At 36.5% G+C, this 21248-nt stretch overlaps 1 protein-coding gene across 2 annotated transcripts in view; it reads left to right on the forward strand.

Moving 5' to 3' along the window:
* The window catches only part of atrn (attractin), a 300415-nt gene that overhangs the window by 136361 nt on the left and 142806 nt on the right, over window positions 1-21248 (forward strand). For both annotated transcript variants that reach the window (XM_028801455.2, XM_028801456.2), the window contains exons 15-18: window positions 8890-9071; window positions 9717-9936; window positions 14399-14584; window positions 20629-20850. In XM_028801455.2, coding sequence (XP_028657288.2) covers window positions 8890-9071; window positions 9717-9936; window positions 14399-14584; window positions 20629-20850 — 810 coding nt within the window. The remainder of the gene's footprint in view (window positions 1-8889; window positions 9072-9716; window positions 9937-14398; window positions 14585-20628; window positions 20851-21248) is intronic.

Consider the following 21248-nt stretch of genomic DNA (forward strand, 5'->3'; position numbering starts at 1 on the left):
GCTGCCAAATTGTGTCATGTGCATGCTCAAGTTTTGCTAGATATGAGTCCTAAGCCACAATTCCCAATTTTGTTGTGGATGTTTATGTAGTTATAAAAGTTGTTCACTCAGTTAACCTGAGTAGCTTGTTTTTTTTTTAATTACATATGATGTTTCCATACACTATCTCTATTTAGGATATGACATTGACATTTTTTATCCATCTATTAGTATTTAATCAATTTCAGGATCATGAAAAATCAAAGCTATCCTAACAGATTATGTGAAACTCAGGATCCAATCCTGGATGAGGACACCATTCTCTTGCAGGTAGCACTCGAGCACACAATGACATTTCCTCACACTGGCTCAATTTGTTTGGGATAAAAGAGGAAAGCTCAACCAACTAAAATAAAACCCCCAAAGACCAGGGCTCTCATTTATAAAACTTTGTGTGGATTCAAGTAGGGATGTCTTGATATTAGATGTTTGGCATTCAATACCAATACCAGTCAAATTTTGTCATACTCAGTACCTTTTGATACCGTAGTAAAGAGAGAAAGTCCATTCAATGACTTTTTATTAAAGTTCCTTAATTTATTTAAGAGAACAATATTGTCCCATTTTCAGTAATAAAATATACTGTAAAATACTTTATATAAATACTAACAGTAACAACAAATTTAAAGTACTAGTATATCCATCAAATAGTTACCCAACTATCACTTGGGTAAACTAGTATTGGTATTCATAAATATCAAAATACAATGCAAGGCTTGAACTTTAATGTATTACAGAGGTGGGGATTCCCCATAGTGTAACAACAAATGTAATTTACAATTTTGTGGGGATTTCAGCACAGGGAATATAAAGAATGATTTATTGTGAACTACTTGTTTTACTTTGCACATTCTGAATGTATTCTCTGATTTTTACTGTCCAGTAACTACTGCTTAAAATCTATACTGAGTATACAAATTTAAGTATTTAAGTTATACGAGGTGAGACTCAAAAATAACTGGATTGGTAAAAAAATAATATATATTGATGAATTACAGCATTTTAAACATTGTCACCTTCTATATACTCCCCCTCCCGAGCTCTACACCGCTCCATACGCATCTTCCATTGATTGAAACAGTGCTGGAAGACTTCTTGCTTGAGGCTCTTCAACAGGCTTGCCATTTTTGTCTGCACTTCATCCATCATCCATTGAAGAAAAATGATTTTCGGGAACAACTGAAAATCACAGGGAGCTAAATTGGGCGAATAGGGAGCATGATCGAGGACAGGAATGCTTTTGTCAGTCAAAAAAAAGTCAGAAAAAGAGAAAATTCGTGAGAAATTTGATGTTGATTTGCTGTTTGATTTTTTTCACCCGACATTATCGCAGCAACTTGTGTAACGATTGTTGTGCAAATACTGACTGGGCTTTTCACAGAATATATGTAGCTGGTCGTCGGTTTGAGAAGGCATGTAGGAGGGGATATAGTTCTATAATTCACGTCCGGCCGACCTCCAGACGGTTTTCCAGGAAAAGCCCCAAGCCCAGTCTGGTTATTTTTGTGTCTTACCTTGTATATGTGCAGTTAAATTAGTGAATTACAAGATAATCTAGATATTTCCCTTTAAACCAACTATTTAAAGCTGTTTTTGTGACAGCATACTTTCAAAGTCAGTGAACCAATCAGTTAGTTAGGTGTGTGGTATTTGCTATTGTAAGATTTATATTTGCATAATATGCTAATTAAAAAATACTGCTAAAGAGTAATATTTAATGGATCAAATTAATTCCCCTTTTTTTCCATTTGTCCCAACTTTAAAGTTTCCTGTGTGAAACTAAACTTGTCAGTTTTAAATTAATCCTTTATTTTGGAATTCCTGTTAAGCAGCCTTTGTGTTGCTGTTTTCAAGGTTTCTTGCCATGAGTGATCAGACTTTAGTTCTTGTGTCTGTTTACAAATACTAAACTTGAAAATTACTTGGGTTGTCATTACTTTCTTCAGCATGCCATTCAAAACGGTGATGCATGCTTTTTCTGTATTTTACACTGTATTAATCCCGTTGGAGATACAGTAATCCCTCCTCCATCGCGGGGGTTGCGTTCCAGAGCCACCCGCGAAATAAGAAAATCCGCGAAGTAGAAACCATATGTTTATATGGTTATTTTTATATATTTTAAGTCCTTATAAACTCTCCCACATGGTTTATAAATATTCCCCGTACAGTTATACAGCATAAACCCTTTATATTCTCTTAGTTATTAGGTAAGATTCGTTGAAATTATGTATGTAAACACAGTTTATATACTACTCACAAACATACGTATCGTATATCATTGAGGAGTTTTATTTAATACGTAATACAGTTTTAAACATATTGTAATTGAGTAGGTAATATAAAAATACGTGAAAAATCTATAACATGTAAATGCTGTACATAAAACCAAAATGTTATTTTAAAGATACTGTAAAGCATCTCCGATATCACATTTGTTACAGCCATTACGATAGACAGGCCACCGGCAATAAATACCAACAATGCAAGGAAAAAATTGTATAAAATGTGTGCACAGTTACAATAAATGTACATACATGTACTAAGTACATAGAAAAATAGTTTTGGGTACTCACCAACTTGTCAGATAACGATGACATTTACTGCACTGTCACAGCTGCTCTAAAGGAGCCTCTTCAGGCGACTGTGTAGCACCGCCGTCGTCTTCTTCCACTGAAGGCGTACTAGGCAGTGTTTTGCATGTAAGGAACATCGTGATGGGCAGTTGCTGGCGCTGCTTTTTCATTTGTGTAAAGAGGTTCCTATGCACTTCCGTGGCGCCATCAAGAGCATTTTTAAATTGCAAAGAACGAATCATTTGCGGGTCCCATTCTTCAGCTGATGTCTGGAGATCTTTTGCCATTCGTAGAATGGTAACGACATGCTCGAGAGTTAGCACAGCACCCAGGAGCTTAACTGCGTGCACTGATTGGGTAGCTTCTCAGCCATCCGCCAATAGCGTCCCTTGTTTGAATTCAAATGCGTCCCTTGTTTAAATTCAAATGGGCAAATCAACTGAGGAAGCACACGTACTGTAGACCGCAGACATCCGCGAAGCAGTGAAAAATCCGCGATATATATTCACATATGCTTACGTTTAAAATCCGCGATGGAGTGAAGCTGCGAAAGATGAAGCACGATATAGCGAGGGATCACTGTATTTTCTTTGCGCATGACCTGCTTATCTTACTAATTGCATGTTTTCGTGATTACATGTCTCTGTTAACACGATACACATCATATTAATAAAGAGATATGCCTTGTCCTTCGAAGCATTGAAACACTAAATTTTACACATGGATCTGCTCATGTCATCGCTGGTGTACACAAGCCAAATAGCCACTTTGTTTTAATTTTGCAATGATATTTACTTGCGCTGGCAGTCACCCTATTCCTATAGGTCTAACTGTAGATATGTGTAAGTCACACCTCAGTGCAACCCTGAACTATATACATACATCTGTAGGAGTGCTCAATACAGTCGGAGAATGGATCTAAAACCTTTGTTAATCTATCAGGGTGTGTAGGACAATATTAAAAGAGAGTAAAAAGAGTAAAAGTTAGTATTATTTCACTCACAAAGTAAGAACAAATTGATTCTGAATTAATACAATTAAACCAGTATGATTCCTGCAATTGCACGCTGACATGTTTTTGTGCAAACGCCAAACCATTTCCAGGCATGACCTTTGATGTGGTGCTGTATTATCAACACTGGAGGACATTTTTATATTTAGTCTTGTTGGTTTTTATTATGTATTATTGGAGCTTCTGAAGTAATTTCTCTACTGTACTTGTAGTCACGCATGAGTGTAGTAATGACTATCTTGGTGCTGCCAATACTTCAAAATTCTGATAACAGTAATAGTTCGGAAGTTTGGTACCAAATTAGTAAAAAAAAATATTGATTCTTGGGACATCCCTAGATTTGAGCATGAAAATATGTGTTCACATTTCTATGAAATTTACCCTTTATAAATCACAGTCAACTAGTAAATGTGCACATGTGAAAGATGCATCACACCTCACCCAGTTGTCAACCCTGAAATAGACATATATGGACTATGCTAAGGAACCTGATACATATGCAGTTATAATTTTGCATACCTTAATTGACTGGTAGAGCAGCCCTCCCACCTGATCCTTCGGGACCCCGGCACCAGCATTGCAGAAGTCTTATGGTATGTTCTGCACATCAAGGCGCCTCTTCTCTGTGTTCTGGCGTTGGGGAAAGGTTGGTTTATTGCCTTTTTGTCTGGGGAAATTTTGCTCTGTATAATTTGTTTATTGTGAGACAACTGGTATACATCTGGTTATGCTAGAGAGTTAATTATTTGTCTTGAGTTTAATTGTGGCTAATTCCATAGTTGAATGCTTTTGAAGGTAATTTGAAAATAAAATTGAGTACCAAACTGAGCAAAGGAAACCAGCTTTCTTTGGAAAAATTTTTTAGCTATAAACCACAATACTGAAATTGTTACATTACTATTAATGTAACAGTTGCCCTTCTAATAACTGTCTTTGAGTTTATTATACTTCACTGAACTAATCTGTGGTGATGATTTTATATACATACATACATACATACACAGGTCCATAATTACTGTGTGTGTGTGTGTATAATATATATATAATATATGGAGGAATTTGTGTATCTATTCAAGTGGTAAGACTAGGCTATTCACTAATTTTTTTTTCTTACTTTTATGTTATATTTTATCATTATTTTCTTTGGAGTAGGGGTTCCTTATCTCACTCATTACAATTATGTATTAATCAAAGGCATGTTTGTGTTTGCATGATTCATTATTTTATATATATTATATACTATATATATTATACTATATACAGTAATCCCTCGCTACTTCGCGGCTCACTTTTCGCGGATTCACGACTTCGCGGATTTTATATGTAAGCATATCTAAATATATAACGCGGATTTTTCGCTGCTTCGCAGGTTTCTGCGGACAATGGGTCTTTTTACTTCTGGTATTTGCTTCCTCAGTTGGTTTGCCCAGTTGATTTCATACAAGAGATGCTATTGGCGGATGGCTGAGAAGCTATCCAATCAGAGCACGCAGTTAAGTTCCTGTGTGCTGCTGATTGGCTCAGCTACGGAGTGGTGCATTAACCAGGAAGTCTCATCTCACTCATTCAGCATTAACGTGCTCATTCAGGGGATTATTACCTTCATCGTCATCATTTTTATTGCGCAGCATATTCATCACCATCATCACGTCATATATAGCTACGTGTACTTCGTTATACAGTAAGTGTAAACTTATCTACCGATTTCATATTGCTTAGCAGTTGTCCCTGTTATTAATAGAGTAAAGGGTGGGTTGTAAACAATACAGGGAGTGTTTAAAAACATCCAAATACACGTTAAATAAATAAATATGGTGTCCCTACTTCGCGGAAATTCAGTTATCGCGGTCGGCCTTGGAACCTATCTCCCGTGATAAGTGAGGGATTACTGTATATAGATATATAGATATAGATATATAGATATATATATATATAGATATATATGGATATACTAGCCAACCCGTGGCGTAGCATATGCCGCATAATCACACCGCTCTTTTAATGAGTTTTAAGCACAGGGAAAAAAATGAACATTTGAAAAATCCGTAATTTAATAAACTACCAAGAAAAGTAACATTGCAACAATGCACGCTACGAACCAACATACAATTGTCCATGACTGAAAACTGGAGGACCGGCGTCACGCCTCCACCTCCCAGAGCGAGTTGGTGGGCGTGTCTCTGTATCGGTTCGAGTTGTTGGGCGGTGCTCTGTCGTTCGTATCCCATGGTCAGACGACTTGGTGGATTATATATAGAAATGCAGCCGAAACCAAAAAGAATAATGAAAAGTCAACGTGGCTCAGTGGTGCATGTGTACTGTAGCAGAGACGAAAGCGAGTTGGTGAGTTGTTGCGTCCGGGCACATGAGCAGGCACTGTGAATGCCTTGAGATTGTGGGTGGACGCGTGCCGGTGAATAATGAGTATCTATATATCTTCTTAGATATAGAAAGTGCCTGATGCGGTGTTAGAGTTGGTGGGTGGGGCTTTGTGAGTTGACGGACGTGGCTATTTCTTGCGTGTCCCATGGCTGTCTTCCGGCAGTGTGAATTCCTCGAGAGACAGGGTGGCAGTGTTTGGTGAGTTGTTGCAGTTTTTGAGTTAAAAGCTGCGATGGTTTTACACTCCAGTACATTGCGGTGAATGCTGGTAACAGTCGGGCGGGCAGGCATTCTTGTTCCATGGTCTTAGAGTGGGGGGGCGTGGCTCTGTGAGTTGTTGTCGTATCCCATGGTCTTAGAGTTGGTGGGCGGGTCTCTGTGATTTTTGCGGGCGTGGCTATGTCATGCGTATACCATGGTTGTCTTGCTTACGTATCCCGTGGTTGTCTAGCTTGCCCTGTCGGCTTAGTGAATTATATATATAGATAGATAGAGATATAGATATATATATAGAGAGAGTGAGTAGATATCAGCATGCTCAAAACTCTGAGGGTTAAAGCTTGATTAACAAATGATAAACCTTAGGTGGACCTTGGCTGAACAGTTGGCAGTTGGTTTTCCTCTGGTCCCTGTTGGCATGCTTTTGTGTGTGGGCTGGTTGGGGAAAGGGTGGATGAAGCAGCTGAGAGTCAGTAGTCTGTTATTTGCTTTGCTATCATTTTAGTATCGTTACTGAAGTCAAAATGTTAGCATTGATCTGACATTAGTTTAGACCAGGCCTAAGATCAGAATTATAAACTGTTCAGCTTATCTGTAGCATTGTAGCACCCATACAACCACTTTCTTATTGCCTAACGTTGCCCTTGAAAAAGTATTTAACTCTTCTGGCCAGTGGTAGTCAATGAAAAATGGGAAACTGCACTGTATGCAAAGTGGGTGCTAGACATTTATGATTACTGCCTCCCATGTGGTATTACTTTTATGTAGATGAAACTGAGGTGATATGATGTAGCCTAAACGTGCTATGTTATTCTGGATGTAGCATGCTGGAAGAAAATGTCTTGACTTTGGCATTGCATAGCCATGCATACATTTTAATTGTTCATAATACCTATTATATTACATGTGAAATACTTTTAATTTGTGAGTGGATGATATGCCAGCATCAGTAAGAGAACAGCAAATACTTTTTAAATAGAGATACAGGGTACAAAGACAGTGGAACCTCGGTTTGCGAACATAATTAGTTCCAGAAACGTGCTCGCAATCCAAAGCACTTGTATATCAAAGCGAATTTCCCCATAAGAAATAATGGAAACTCAGATGATTCGTTCCACAACCCAAAACTATTCATATAAAATGATGAATACAAAATATAAAGTAAAAAATACATAAAACAAATTAATCTGCACTTTACGTTTGAAAAGAATCATGGCTGGTGTGAGTGAGTTTCTAAACTCTTGTGGGATTCCACCCAACGGGACGACACGTGGAAGAGCGTCCCGAAGGAACTGCAGGCTCTCAGTGCTGTAGCAGTTCGCCGTAAAAGTGATTCCGAAAAAATCGCGGACACGCTATAAGCACCTGCCGTTGATGGGTGATACAAGGAACAATATAAATGTACAGGGCACTAACCAGGCCCTGACCTTGCCTGACTGCTGTGTCTGTGTATAGGAGAGTGGCAGATCCCGCTACAATCAATAAATGCGCTGTTCCTGTTTCAAGCTGGTGTCGCTAAAGTACTGAGAGTCATCTTCGTGTTTTGGGGTGCAAGACAGAGACTCGCACGTTACAGCACACACACGTGGTCACAATTGTATAGTAAACAGTATACGCTCATATGGATTTTGACTATATGAGTGAGGCACACCAAGTGAGCCCGAGAATGGAAGACGATTACCCACAATCCCGCAGCGAGAGAGAGAGAAGAACCATTAGCTCAGATGTGATCATGTGACGCTAGGCAGACAAAGCGTATACGTACTACTCGTATTGCAACCAAGTTACTCGCAATCCAAGGTTCCACTGTATAGCCAATGGCAAGACAAGTTCATTTGCTCAGTCTGTCATTTTATAATGCTGTAAGCATTACTGTTAAACTGCTGCAAAAGGAGGAACATGATAGGTATAGTTTCGTAGTTGGGTAAAATAAACATGTATGTTCAACGGTTACTAGTTTTTTCCTTTCATATACAAACAAAATGTTGCAAGTGAAAATTACGGACAATGCATAAAATGTCCTTTCACATCCTTGTGTTAGATATACATTTGGAATGCTGATGAGTCTGCTGTGGCAGTTGCAGAAACATGATGCACGGTTGAAGGCCTATCAGCATTACAAAGGAGCACAAACAGTGCCACCGATCAGTATCTTAGTTTGATACACAAATGTGTGTCAATTATTGTCAATAGTCTTGGTATTTGATGCCTTTAAGATGCTTTCTGTTTGAGGGATTTGATTGCATTCATGGAAGAGCTCGGTATATTTCAACGACAATGTCAATTTATTTATAGAGCACATTTAAAACAACATCAGCAATGTTGTAGCCAAAGTGCTTTACATTAAGGTGTATGGTTTGTAAACATGCTTTTTCATTGTTTTATTTTAGATTCCAGTAGAATGGAGATGCAAAACTACTGCTTTTTCCAGTTTACATCAATTATGTTTTCCATTATCACTTCATAAGAAACTACAATGAAGCTGTATCTGTTTGTGGGAATTAGAATGTATTGTCCTCTGCCTTGATGACCCCCTGCAACTGATGTTTCTGCTAGAGATGTTTCTTATAGCTTTTTGTACATAAAAGAAAGTTAAATTCAGTAGAGTTCATTAAGGAAAAGGGTTGGGGTAAATTAACTTTCTTTCCCCTTATTAACTTTTAGAAAATATTTGTGGGGAGAACTGGCACCTGGTTGGAAACTCATGTTTGAAATTTACAACGGCCAAAGACAACTATGACAATGCTAAGCTGTCATGTCGCAACAACAATGCTGTACTGGCATCTCTAACAACACAGAAGAAAGTGGAATTTGTTCTTAAGGAGCTACAAATTATGCATGTCTTGGTAAGAGAAAGGCCTGCAGGCCTAAAATTCTTAGCCTTGATTAAGCAATTAGATATAAGAAACTTTCACAGATGTAAACTGATAAGATAATTTATTAAAAGGTAATAATCTATGTGGAAATCTTTGAAAAACTGTGCTGGCGTATTTCTTGCTGGCTTTTGTGTGTGGTGTTTCTCTTATTTACTTTTTGTTAAAATTGTTTTGAATTCCTTATGTGTCTTTGTAGTGGAATAATGCATCAAAATATAGAAAAAAACTATAGTTTTGTGTAGTAACTGCAGGACACATACAGACTAAATTCAATAGTTTGAGCAGTGCCCACATTAAATTTAAATTACTAATCTCTTAGCTGCCTCCATTTTTATTCAATTTTTATTCTGATTGGACTCACTGAGCAGATGCTGTAGCACAAGTTTACTTTGTACTTTGGAGGTGATGTTGGCCAGTATAAATTCAAAGCTGTTCTCTTTTGTCTTTAGTAGTTTTATTGTACAAAGGTCAATCAAACATGGAGAAGTCTCTAGGATCACAGTCGTTCAAGGAAAATGACCTCTAGATATTAACCTGTTTTATCCTAATGTATTTCACAATTTAAACCCTCCTTACTGAATTTTTGGCATTTTTTTTTTTTTTTGGTCTAAGCAGTATAAAGCCACAGTGACTCCTTGGGTAGGCCTACGCAAAATCAATGTGTCTTACTGGTGTTGGGAGGATATGTCTCCTTTTACCAACACATCTCTACAGTGGTTACCTGGAGAACCCAGTGATGCTGGCTTTTGTGGATACCTAGCTGAGCCCTCCCAGTCAGGCTTGAAAGCAGCCACCTGTGTCAACTCTGTCAATGGCAGCTTTTGTGAACGTCCAGGTAAGCTTGTTGCTATAGAAATAAAAGCTTAAATTTGACTATGTACAGTATTTATAGAGAAAATGTAGGCATGAACAATCTTGTACTGTAAACTCATCCAGTCAATAATGATTTTTAAGAGATATTAAAGAGTGCATTTACAGAACCACGCGGGGTCTGAGGTTATATAAATGCCGCAATCTTCCAGTTGGTTTACCTTTTACAATAACTAACTGGATTCATTTTTTTTCTTTGTTGGCTTCTTGCTTTACTTTACACTACACTATTGTATTACCACTAGTTTTACCTATAAAATGCCTAGTTAGTTAAAGTGTTTGGACGTTTACAACTGTGAGTGGTATTTTAACTTTTATATATTGCAAGGTGCTGTGTTTCTGTTGTATAACACATTTGCAAATGTTTGTAAAACTGTATATCACTATTATTAAAATAAAAAGACACTTTTGAAATATTTTTGCAGTTGTTTTGTAGAAAAAAATAGTGGTTAGATTATTAATAGTTTTTAATTGTTGTTGGTGAAAAGTTGGCAGGGGAAGAGTCAAAACACAGTTTTGAATGTCATAATGTGTATAGCTTATTCAAGAGGTTAGCAGCTGCAGTGACCTAATAATATTACTATTATTACTTATTTCATTGATGCCTTTATCCAAGGTGTTTTTCAACATTTGAAATACAATTAGTTGTATATCTTTTGTTTTTCCAATTAGAACACAGACAGGTGAAGTGACTTGCCCATGGCCGCACAGTGTCATTAACAGGATTTGAACCCACAACCCCATGGATCAAAAGCCTTAACCACTATAATACACTGTCTGCCAGTAATGTTATGTTCCCTTTTTCCCCCGGTTAAAAAAAAAAAAAGAAAGAATGAAGAAAAAAGCAAAAACTGCAAATATTGTATAAAGAAAAACATCATACTTTTGATCCACCCAATTAACACTAGAATCCTTGAAGCCTACAGGGAATGTTGTTTACCTGTATTTATTTACTTACCCTCCTAAAGTGTAAAGTCACAAGTAGACTGCAGAGCTTCCTGTGTTTGATCGACACAGGCATGCTGACAAAGTACATGTGCATAATATAAGTAAATAAATAAATATAGGTAAACAACATTCGATGTGGCTTTTATGTAAGTAACATATAACTGTTTTTGTCTTATATAAAAACCATCAAAAAACATAATCACAAACAGAGGTTTGCACGATACCTTGGTGAGCTCTGTAGGGCTTCTGTTCTCCGATGTAGAACCCTCATCGAAGTTCATCTCTGTTCTATAGCATGTCTTTATTTGAAAACTAACAGTGTCAGATCGGGGGGAGTGTGAACATGACTGAGAGAATAAAACTGAATTTAAAAAAAAAAAAGAAAAAAGCAAAACTTTTACAAGTACCATACATTTACACCAGCTGTTACAGATTCAAATCAAATGCATGTTTTTATTATATAATAGTAACAATAAGAGCAGCTTGCACTCAAAATGGTAAATGCAGGAAGGGCCCAGAATTGAACCTGCAATCTTTTGATTATGAGACAGCAGGCCTTACCTCTGCACCAGCCAAGCGGTCGCATAAACATTGTCCCCTAACCCAATTTCTTTTTCTTCGGTTATATTCCTGGATAAAAGTGCACTTGTTTTGTTATACTTGTACCTTTTGTGAAAGTGTTTATTTGTAGGTTTGGATTTTTTTTCTCCCTAAATAATAAAAACCATCATTTAAAAACTGCATTTTGTGTTTACTTGTGTTATATTTGACTAATGGTTAAATGTGTTTGATGATCAGAAACATTTTGTGTGACAAACATGCAAAAGAATAAGAAATCAGGAAGGGGGCAAATAGTTTTTCACACCACTGTATACTGCTCAAAAAAATTAAAGGAACACTTTTAATCAGAGTATAGCATCAAGTCAGTGAAACTTCTGGGATAATGATCTGGTCAGTTAAGTAGAAGAGGGGGTTGCTAATCAGTTTCAGCTGGTTTGGTGTTAATGAAATTAACAACAGGTGCACTAGAAGGGCAACAGTGAGACGACCCCCAAAACAGGAATGGTTTAACAGGTGGAGGCCACTGACATTTTTCCCACCTCATCTTTTCTGACTGTTTTTACACTAGTTTTGCATTTGGCTACGATCCATGTCACTACTGGTAGCGTGAGACGATACCTGGACCCTGCAGAGGCTGTCCAGGTAGTTCATTTTCTCCGGGATGGCACATCAATACTTGCCATTTCCAGAACGTTTGCTGTGTCTCCCAGCACAGTCTCAAGGGTATGGGAGAGATTCCAGGAGACAGGGAGTTACTCTAGGAGAGCTGGACAGGGCCGTAGAAGGTCCTTAACCCATCAGCAGGACCAGTATCTGCTCCTTTGGGCAAGAAGGAACATGATGAGTGCTGCCAGAGCCCTACAAAATGACTTCCAGCAGGCCACTGGTGTGAATGTATCTGACCAAACAATCAGAAACAGCCTTCATGCCATTAGGTATCGGGATGAAATTCTTGCACCCATTGTCAGACCTTATGCTGGTGCAGTGGGTCCTGTTTACCTCCTGGTGCATGCCAGTGCCCGGCCTCATGTGGCGAGAGTATGCAGGTAGTTCCTGGAGGATGAAGGAATTGATACCATTGCCTGGCCCCCATGCTCGCCTGACCTAAATCCAGTAGAACACCTCTGGGACATTGTTTCGGTCCATCCAATGCTGCCAGGTTGCACCTCATGCTTTCCAGCTCAGTGATACCCTGGTCCAGATCTGAGCGGAGATCCCAGGACACCATCCGTCATCTCATTAGGAGCATGCCCCGACATTGTCAGGCATGCATACAATCACGTAGGGGCCATATAAACTACTGAGTATGATTCTGAGTTGCTGCAATGAAATTTCAGCAAAGTGGACTAGCCTGTCACATCATTTTTTCACTTTGACTTTCGGAATGTCTTTGAATTCGGCCGTCTGTAGGTTGATAATTTTCGTTTCCATTAAACAATGTGACATCCTTTCGTTCCCAACACATTACCTAGTCCATATGTGTATAGCTATCCAGCATGATTTTTTCCTCCATTGAGCTCTGATGTGTTCTCAAAGTGTTCCTTTAATTTTTTTGAGCAGTCCTCCAGTGAAGGAGATAGTCTTTGACATGAGTGTCGAACAGTTTCTGAGATAAATACATATTAGAAAGGTTAGTTAGTGAGAGTTCAGTTCAACTTTTATAAGACAAGATTGGAGAACTGACCAGAAACACATACATAAGTAAATGGCAAGGCTAATCAATGGTTTAGGAATAATCTTGGGTTTTTATATTTGGGGTGCATAAGAATCTGGTAAACAAGGCTAAGTGGATTAGTAAACCAGCACAAGCTTCCTAATTATTTTCCACATTTAATGGACAGGTATCGGTTGTAATTACTCAGCAACAGGGACTACATTTTACCAAAACATGATAAATAGCATGCATGCAAGGTTTAAAGGTAATTAAGAACCATATTGCAAAACATAAAATGTAATTGTTTTATTCTGTTGCCCGTTATAAATTAATAGTTGGTCAAGAAGATATTGTTTCTTTGTAATTTTTATTAAAGTTCTCTTTATGATTATTAACTAAGTAGATTTATTCATAAATTAATACATGCAAAATTAAGAAATGTAAGTTTTATGGGTGAAAAAAGCAGAAAATAGCCTTTTTATGTACAACCAAAATTGTCATTGTACATGTGTGATTCGGAACTTATGGGTGACCTTCAAACTCATGTAATTAAATTCAGTGTAGATAGGTTAAAATTCCTTCATGAAAAAAATACAAAAATTCTTGATTTGAGGGTTAGTAGCTTTATTTTTTGTCTCCATAAAACAGCTGTAATTTGGAATATGCACACCTCAGTTTTGGTTGCTGTTTTGTTGTTGTGAAATTCAAGCAAGTATATTTGAGTTCATACAATGGAGGACCAGAATATATTACAGTAACATAATTCATTTATGTTTAAACAAATAACTTTGTTTGAATTAAACCCTTTTCCCTCAAACAAGTCAAATATTTTAATTTAAACACAATACTTTTATTTTTATACTCATTGTGGACTGTGTTTACACATAAATATATTAGTATATCAATTGAACTCCTTCTTATTTTCCAGTTATTTCACCTGATCTTTAATATTCCCTGTATAGTAGAATGCACTTGCATAAGTAGACTTGTGCATTTAGATTTTTAATTTTTAAAAAGATAATTGAAAGATCAGGTGATGACTGTCTCATATTGGGCTTTATCTATTTACTATGTATTGCGCTTAAATTTTAAAGAGTAAGTGCTTAAATATGATGAATGTGTGATTATATACTTAGTAACTAAAATAAGATTGTTAGCTGAACTCATTAGTTTTGTTTTTTGCAACACCCTGTACCAAGCATATTGTATTACTTTTGTTGTTTGTTTGTTTATTTATTTATTTTCTCCTCTCCTTACCTTTCAGCAAATCACAGTGCCAAACAGTGTCGCACCCCTTGTGCCTTGCGTGCCACTTGCAGTGAATGTACCAGTGGAAGTTCTGAGTGCATGTGGTGCAGCAACATGAAGCAGTGTGTTGACTCAAATGCCTATGTGGCCTCCTTTCCTTTTGGGCAGTGTATGGAGTGGTACACAATGAACAGCTGCCCACGTAAGCATTTAGTCACTAAACTTCCCCTTAACCACATTAGCATTATGGCATCAATGTTTAGAGACTTTCTGTTAGGTGCTTTTTTCTTTATAAACTGATATATAACATATTTTTGTCACTGCATACAAAGTTTGCTGCTTTCAGATGTCAGAATTTTGCACACGTAACCTCTTCCTGTACTTGAATGCTTATCCAAGGTTATGTAATATAAAATTGCACATTTTCAACTTTGCATTTACAAAATGCATTACAAATTATTTTCTTGGTATGTTAGTTGAAACCCATTTAAAAAAGTACAAAAACCTTTGTGCCAAAGGTAACTAGCCCTTTCTACACTTCTGGAAGATGTCGTTGATGGGTAAATTCCTTTCTGGTTATCCTAAACAGTAGCAGAATTGTGAAACAAGAGCTTCTGTAGTGTCTGTCTGTGTTCAAATTTTAAACAGAAGCATTCTTACCCAAGTACCAAAGTTTTCTCAATGGTGAAGCATAGAGAAGAAAATGGTACAAAGAGATCAAGAAATAAACACAACCAATTTTTTTTTTTTTTTTTACACCATGGCAACATCTGTATTTGTAGCATGTTCTTCATATCTAATAAGTGCATACAATTATCATTTCGCCTTAAGGCTTATGATGTACCTTTTTAGCTGGAACAACTTTGGTATTGTACGGACACAGGAATTAGGTTTTGTAAGGGCAAACAGTTGTTTTGGAGTAATTGATGTAGGAGTCTGCACTGAGGAAAACAGCACAGCAGATACTGTACCTCCTCAATGGAACATGACTCTGCAATGACACCTGCTCCTTTGCAACTGCAATGCAATTAAATTAATCTAAACTAATTATTTTCTGACAGACCATTGGAGAAAGATGTCCATACATTTCATGGCAGGAACTTAATAAATAACTTACATCACACATTAAAAAAAAAAACTTGAAAGCAATATAAAAAATAAATAATTACTATGGAAACTGGTTATTTTATAAGATTACAGCTAAGTTTACCTCATTTATTTTATACACATACCAAAATGGAACGAGCTAATTCTAAACATGAAAAAGAAAACATAAGTTAACTGCAACTGTCAACATACTGGTGTAAGAAAGCTTACAAATTTGCCTTGGTAATTATAGTGAAATTCCTCAGTAAAAATGTTAGGGTCTTTTTCCAGTTTTGATGATTCTGTTGTGTAGTGCTTTTCAACAATGCTACTTTGCAGAAATTGCTTATTGGGAGTGAATAAAGAGAGGAGGTACAAACTGTTCCTTTGCCAGCTAACTAACAGGAAGTATATTTACCCGTCAATGTGTCACTTCCAAATTTTATGAAAAGGGTTCATCATGCTTCTCAAAATATTAAAATTATTTGCTGTTAGTGTTTATTTAGCACACACCTTCATCCAATGTGACTTACAAAGCAATAATACATTCAAAAAGTTTTAGAAGGTTGCAAGCATCAAAAGCAACAAAGAACACGATAAAAAATAACATTCAAGAGGGAATACTACTACTTACAGTATATATAATTACATTTAAACTAGTATTGATAACCTGACAATACACACACAACAGAGTATATATTTATTGCCTGTTTGTTATTTAATTTGTCATCCATCTGGTGTTAAATAAGGCCAATTATAATTAAGTATTTAATTTAAAAAAAAAAAACATTTTTTTTTTTTGGTCAGCCTTTCTGAACATTGTGTCAAGGTGCATTCATTTGTTACTCTGTGGTGAGATTAGCATGCAGTGGAGCTGTGTGAATATGGTTGTGAATGTGGCTCATTGTAAGAAGTGAAAGAAGTGCTATGTCAATCAACAGATAACATAATGGTGGGACGCAGAGTCCCCTGTTCTATATTGTTACACATTTCCAGATCTGCTGCTTTGTTTTTTTATCAATTTTTTCCACAGCTGTCAGCTTTGTAAGTCTTTCTTTAATCCTCCCATTCAGTACATCTTTTGTTTAAATAAATACACTTTTGCATTATTAACCCAAAGTTGTGTTTCATTCAGAAGGAAACAGTTTGAAAATGATGACTACATTTAGGAAGTAACAAAATATAAACATATTGAGAAATCTGCTATAGTGTGTGATCCTCAAAGTGTTTTGAGCCTGAATCATAAAGGAGAGTTCTATGGTACTGATTTTGCAAATTATTAGCTCCTGTGTATTAAAATATGCAAAATCCAAGTTTTAGAGTAATCTGGATTATAAATTTGTTTTGTTTTTTTAAAGTGTTTTTCAGAGAGGAAGAGGCAAATTAGTTCCATGTGAACGTCACTGACAGAACACTGAATAATGTTAAAAAAAAAAAAAAACAAATAGTTCTAATTTTTACAAGTAGCCAGTACTGGGTGTTACAGACTCAATTGTATGTTTTTATTATAATAATAACAATAGCAGCTCACTACACAAAACGCAGAGCACCTGCACTTGAACCCGGAACCTTTTGGTTATAGCAGCAGTTCTTACCTCTGCACCATCCAATAATAAATATCAACATTTTGTCGATTAAACTAGGCTTGGGTTTTTAACTCATTGACGGCAACATGTAAACTGAATGTTTTTTTTTTCCTTTAGTTATATTCTTGAATAAAAGCACACATGTTTATTTGATATTTGGGCTAAAGTCTTCACACATTATACACTTCACGTCAATATTAATATAACTTCTGCTTCTTCTTCTTTTGGCTGCTCCTGTTAGGGGTTGCCACAGCGGATCATCTTCTTCCATATCATCCTGTCTTCTGCATCTTGCTCTGTTACACCCACCACCTGCATGTCCTCTCTCACCACATCCACAAACTTTCTCTTAGGCCTTCCTCTTACCTGGCAGCTCTATCGTTAACATCCTTTTTCCAAAATACCTAGCATCTCTCCTCTGCACATGTCCAAACCAACGCAATCTCGCCTCTCTGACTTTGTCTCCTAACCGTCCAACTTGAGCTGACCCTCTAATGTACTCATTTCTAATCCTGTCCATTCTCGTCACACCCAATTCAAATCTTAACGTCTTTAACTCTGCCACCTCCAGCTCTATCTCCTGTTTTCTGGTCAGTGCCACTGTCTCCAACCCATATAACATAGCTGGTCTCACTACTGTCCTGTAGACCCTTCCCTTTCACTCTTGCTGATAACCGTTTGTCACAAATCATTTCCTTTAACAACTTCCATAGTGCACACTGATATTTGTCATCACTTTCAATCGTTTAGTGCTTTTATGCAGACTTGTCGCTGAATGTAGCTGGCAGCCTGTGTTATGAACTCAGTCATTGGTGAGCAGCTCGATTGGCAGCTGGCTGTTTAGAAAAGAATACACAGCTGCTTCTTGTAATTCTCAGTATCCTGAATGCACATTGTAGCTGTGTAGTCTTGGATAATATTGGCCACTTGGAGTTGGGGGTGATGCTTCACAATCCCTCGGCAAAGACCGCACATCTCTGCAGAGGAATCAATCACCAGTTAGTGTTTTTTTTTTTTTGTGCCAGCATTATGCCTTTATCAGCTCAATGAGGTACTGTGTCATTATCCAAAGACTGTAGAATTTTTATGCATAAGGTCAGCATACTTTACATATCAATGGTTAGTTTAAATTATTTGTATTTTGTGATTTAATATTCATCAATATTGCTCATTTTATTAAAACATTTGAAATATTTTCCTGTAAACAAAGTTAAAAAGTATTAAGTATTTTACTAGTATTTCAAATAATGGACATTTTCAGTCCTGGAATGAAAGTCATCTATAGTATTCACAAACAACAGATGTGTGTGCTAGTATGATTTAGGTCAGTGGAACCCGAACTTGGTCCAGGGAACCCACCGGAGCTGCAGATGTTTTGTTTCAACCAACTTCTGTTTTTAAGTGTATTCTTAGACTAATTAAGTGAGCTGCTGTTTGCCAGTTTCTGTGTTTTGGGGTAGAAATTACAAACATAAGTTTAGTAAATTTTTTATTAAATTGCACTAAGCATTTATATAGGGATTTTTTTATGTTCTTTACAATATTTTTAATCCATATTTTTTCATTTATTATTTACTAATTAGTGTGTCTGACACTGAAGTAGTTGCACCCTTTCATCTTTCATTGTTGTTTGCCCATTTTTAATTGCCATTATTAGGATACACCGAAAGGAACAAACTACACAGAAAACGGGCAAAATAAGAGAAAACGAACAAAAAAGAATTAAGCTTTTAAAGCTGTAACAAAATATAAATATTTCTTAATGTCTCATAAATGTAAAGCTTATATAGATTTGCTTTTCTGAATGCATAATACAAAAGACAAGCTAATTAAATGAGATCATTTATTATCACCGATTGTAGACCTGGGTGGAGCAAAAACCTGCAGCCACAGTGGGTCCCCAGGACTGGGTTTGGGAGACACTGGTTTACGTTGTTTTAAATAAGGCTTGACCTTGCATACCTGCTGAGCTGGGGATGCCTGTTTTGTGCTTTAAATAAACAAATAAATAAGGAGTCGGTATGTGCTGCTAAATGGTAAAGGCTACAGCAGTTCAGTCTTTGCAGAAAATGTTTTTGTTTTTGCTTTAAATGTGTATTTATTATTTTATATGTACATGTGTTTTCTAACAATAATAATTAATAACTAACCAACACAGTGGGAATCTGAATCTATTAATGTGACTTTTGTGGTAAATGGGCTTTTTCTCACTGCCTGATTTGCAGGTCTTTGTTCTAAAGCTGAGTGTGTATTTAATGTGTATGTATTTGTGCTTGTGTGTGCACGTGCGTGCATTTACATTGTATGTATGTATAGTACACATGAACAAGTGGTAAATGCCTTTCATCGCATACCTTAAAATTATTCCTGTATAAACTGATGCAAACATGAGGGTTTAAAGCATAATTCACACAGTGAGGAATAACAATATACAAACAGTGTGTGTTTGTCAGGGATTTTATTACTTAGACCAGAACCCTAACTCCATTCTTGTTCTCCATATAGGCAGGGCAAACAACAACTGATAATTTCTTTAGCCTAATTAATTAATACATCTGGCTGTATGTGATCATGTTGCAAACGGGTAATTTCTTTACTGTTAATTTGTGCAATGCAGCTACAATTTAAAGTTTTTTTTAGTCCACTTGTTGATGCTGCCTAGTAATGACCATTCTGGTTGTTTTGAGTCATTTGGTTCAGTACAAGGAAACGTTCTGGATCCTTGTTTGTTAATTCATTATTTACACTGAATAAAGAAATTCATCTCAATCTTAGTTGAACTCCAAAGTTGCTACTGTCTGCCCCCCAAAAAAGAACAATGATTCAAAGAAGCCTCTGCTTTTTAAAATAATACAGTTCTTTGTGAAAATGCTCAAAGTGTGGTGTGATAAAGCTAAATATGTAAATATGCAGTATTTTCTTTTACTTGTGTATTTTGGGTAGTACAGAGGAAATTGTTTCACATTTTTTTTGAGAGTTAGGTTAATTGAGACAGTTATTCAGAAATGGTGTATTTGATAACTTACTTAACATTCATTTTACCATTACTACAAATCTTGTTTTTTGTGCAACGTACTGCGTTCCCATATTTTGCATACATCACCTGTTAATGTTAGTTCTTCTCACACTGTGGATGTGTCTCCTCTTTTAGTTTTCTTTTGCTTGCATTTCTATACCAACATAGCACGTGCATCGTTGGTTTAATCAAAATTTTAAATAAAATGGGACAACTTTACCATATCCCTGCTCAATAAAGAATTTGTTTTATTCTGTAGTAGACTTATTGATTACTGCTGTGGATAGTAATTTGCAGATAACATTAAAGGGTACATAATCTTTAAGACACCGTATTAAGTAGTAAGAATATTACACCACTCATTACACCACCTGCTAAGGCTGGCTGTATTTTAAAGGGACCTTGTGAGTGCACTAATTTCTCAACAAAGTACGGCTTTAACATTTGAGTGCATCTTGGTGCAAAACTTAGCTTTAGGTAATATACTTGTACATCCTGTGGCTGTCTTTGTGTTTTTTTTGCATCTATTAATTATTATGTTGTGTTGTTTGGTTTTAGCTGAAAATTGTTCAGGTTACCGTACATGTGGCCAGTGCTTGGATCAGCCCGGTTGTGGGTGGTGCACAGACCCCACCAATACTGGTAAAGGACAGTGTATAGAAGGCTCGTACCGTGGCCCAGTCCAGATGCCTATTCCCAGTTCCTTCCAGGAGCCTGCTCTCAATGCCACCATGTGTCCATTTGACCACAAATACAATTGGTCTTTCATCCAGTGTCCAGGTAATCAAGGAATATCTAAACAAATTGTTTTGAATGGTCAATTTTGTTATTTATGTGACATTTCTTAATAATTTTTTAGTTGCTTTATATAATGTGTAGGGTGAAAATAAATTTTTGAGCTGCTTTTTTGGTGCTTTTCATTATTTAAAAAACTTGTTTCAAGCACTTTTTTTATAATAGCATAAAATCTGAGGACAGTGACACACTGAAATAGTATTTATTATTATAATTTACTGTTTGACACACAGAGGTTTAATTTCTGGCCCAGTTATTATGTTTTTGGAATGTGCCTAGTCATATATTGTTCACTTTGACTTTCTACAGGTACTGTACTCTGTTTACTTTCCGTGTCCATTGTATTGGATTGATGGGAAACACTAAATGTTACTTGTATCATT

Source organism: Erpetoichthys calabaricus, chromosome 5 (genome assembly GCF_900747795.2).
Source record: "Erpetoichthys calabaricus chromosome 5, fErpCal1.3, whole genome shotgun sequence".
Lineage (NCBI taxonomy): Eukaryota > Metazoa > Chordata > Cladistia > Polypteriformes > Polypteridae > Erpetoichthys > Erpetoichthys calabaricus.